The 1,259-nt window shown below is 57.3% G+C and overlaps 1 protein-coding gene across 1 annotated transcript in view; it reads left to right on the forward strand.

Moving 5' to 3' along the window:
- The window catches only part of SAMD4A (sterile alpha motif domain containing 4A), a gene marked incomplete at its 5' end in the record, with an annotated part of 33,779 nt that overhangs the window by 28,515 nt on the left and 4,005 nt on the right, over positions 1-1,259 (forward strand). The window contains one exon of the mRNA XM_010155828.1: positions 1,095-1,259. This exon is cut by the window's right edge and continues 130 nt beyond it. Coding sequence (XP_010154130.1) covers positions 1,095-1,259 — 165 coding nt within the window. The remainder of the gene's footprint in view (positions 1-1,094) is intronic.

The raw sequence follows: 1,259 nt of genomic DNA on the forward strand, positions 1-1,259 counted from the left end.
CGGCTGGCTCACGCGCAGCCTGTGGGCTCACTTTGGGTCTCTTCCCGTGGCACAGCCAGGACTCACCCCAAAATCTACCTCTTTCCAAGGGTTGTCCCACCAGCCAGACCCTGTAGGAGCCTGCCATGAGCGGTGCTGATCCCAGCTACTTTAAAAACAAAATGCAGTTATTTCCCATCAGCTTTTCAATGTTGGGAGGAGGATCTGACCCTAGAAAGGGATAATCCAGGCTCAGAACAAGGGTGGAGGTGAACTCAAACCCTCTCCCTCCCCGCTGGACCTCCCTCAGCATCTCCAAGCTGAATATTTTGGGTATAGGGATTAAGTTCACCTGCAGCCTTGTGGTCTCCCCAGGGAGCACCTCTGTCTCTATCTCTGTCTGACCACAACCCACCCTGCTCCCCTTGAAATCCTCCCTTTCCCCTCTGCTCCCCCAGCCTGTCCCAGTGTGGACGAGGACGTTCCCGCTTCGCTGCTACAGGACGGCACCTGCATCCCAGCCCGGTCCTGGGCTCTGCGATGGTCCCGGGGCGTAAGGATGCTACGGCAGGCTCTCTGGGGCAGAGCAGTTAGTGGAGAGCCAGGCTTGAGGGCAGTGCTGGAGACTGGAGACAAACCCACGTTAAAATACATCATTCCAGTTAAATAGAGCTGAAATGTCACGATTGTGGGAATGCTGGGGAAGGGCCAAGGTGCTCCCTGCTCTGGGCATCAAAGTCTCCTGGGTTCAGTCGCTCTCATGGAGTTGCCATCTTCCTGGTGGAAATGGGAAATGCTGAAGCTGGATTGTCACTGGTTGGGGTCCCGGTGGTTGATGGGGCGTGTTTGTCTCTGAGGGGTCAGGTCTGAACTCCTCCATGGATAATCGGGCACAGTCCCTGCGGCAGCTCCACGCCCTGGGTTCAGCCCCTGCCCTAAGCAAAGGACTCGGTGAATGAATCGCGGCTGTGGAATATGGACTGCAGCAGGATCCTGGTACAGGAGCGAGGCCACTGGCTCTCCTGGGAATTTTCTTGGCACAGGGGTCTGGTTTGTAGCCGATGTCCTGTTGTCCCTGCAGAGAACAACTCTCCTCTCTCCCCTCGAATCCGCAGGATATCCTGGAAGGTGGCAACTTGCGTGTCCCGCTGCAGGAACTACACCAAATGATCCTCACCCCCATCAAAGCCTACTCTTCCCAAAACTCGAGCGCGGAGGAGCACAGCCGGGACGCGGACTCGCATCACCCCTCCTCGCTGATCGGCTCCGACGGCCAAGGC

This window comes from Eurypyga helias, unplaced genomic scaffold, assembly GCF_000690775.1.
Source record: "Eurypyga helias isolate BGI_N326 unplaced genomic scaffold, ASM69077v1 scaffold21487, whole genome shotgun sequence".
NCBI classification, from domain to species: domain Eukaryota; kingdom Metazoa; phylum Chordata; class Aves; order Eurypygiformes; family Eurypygidae; genus Eurypyga; species Eurypyga helias.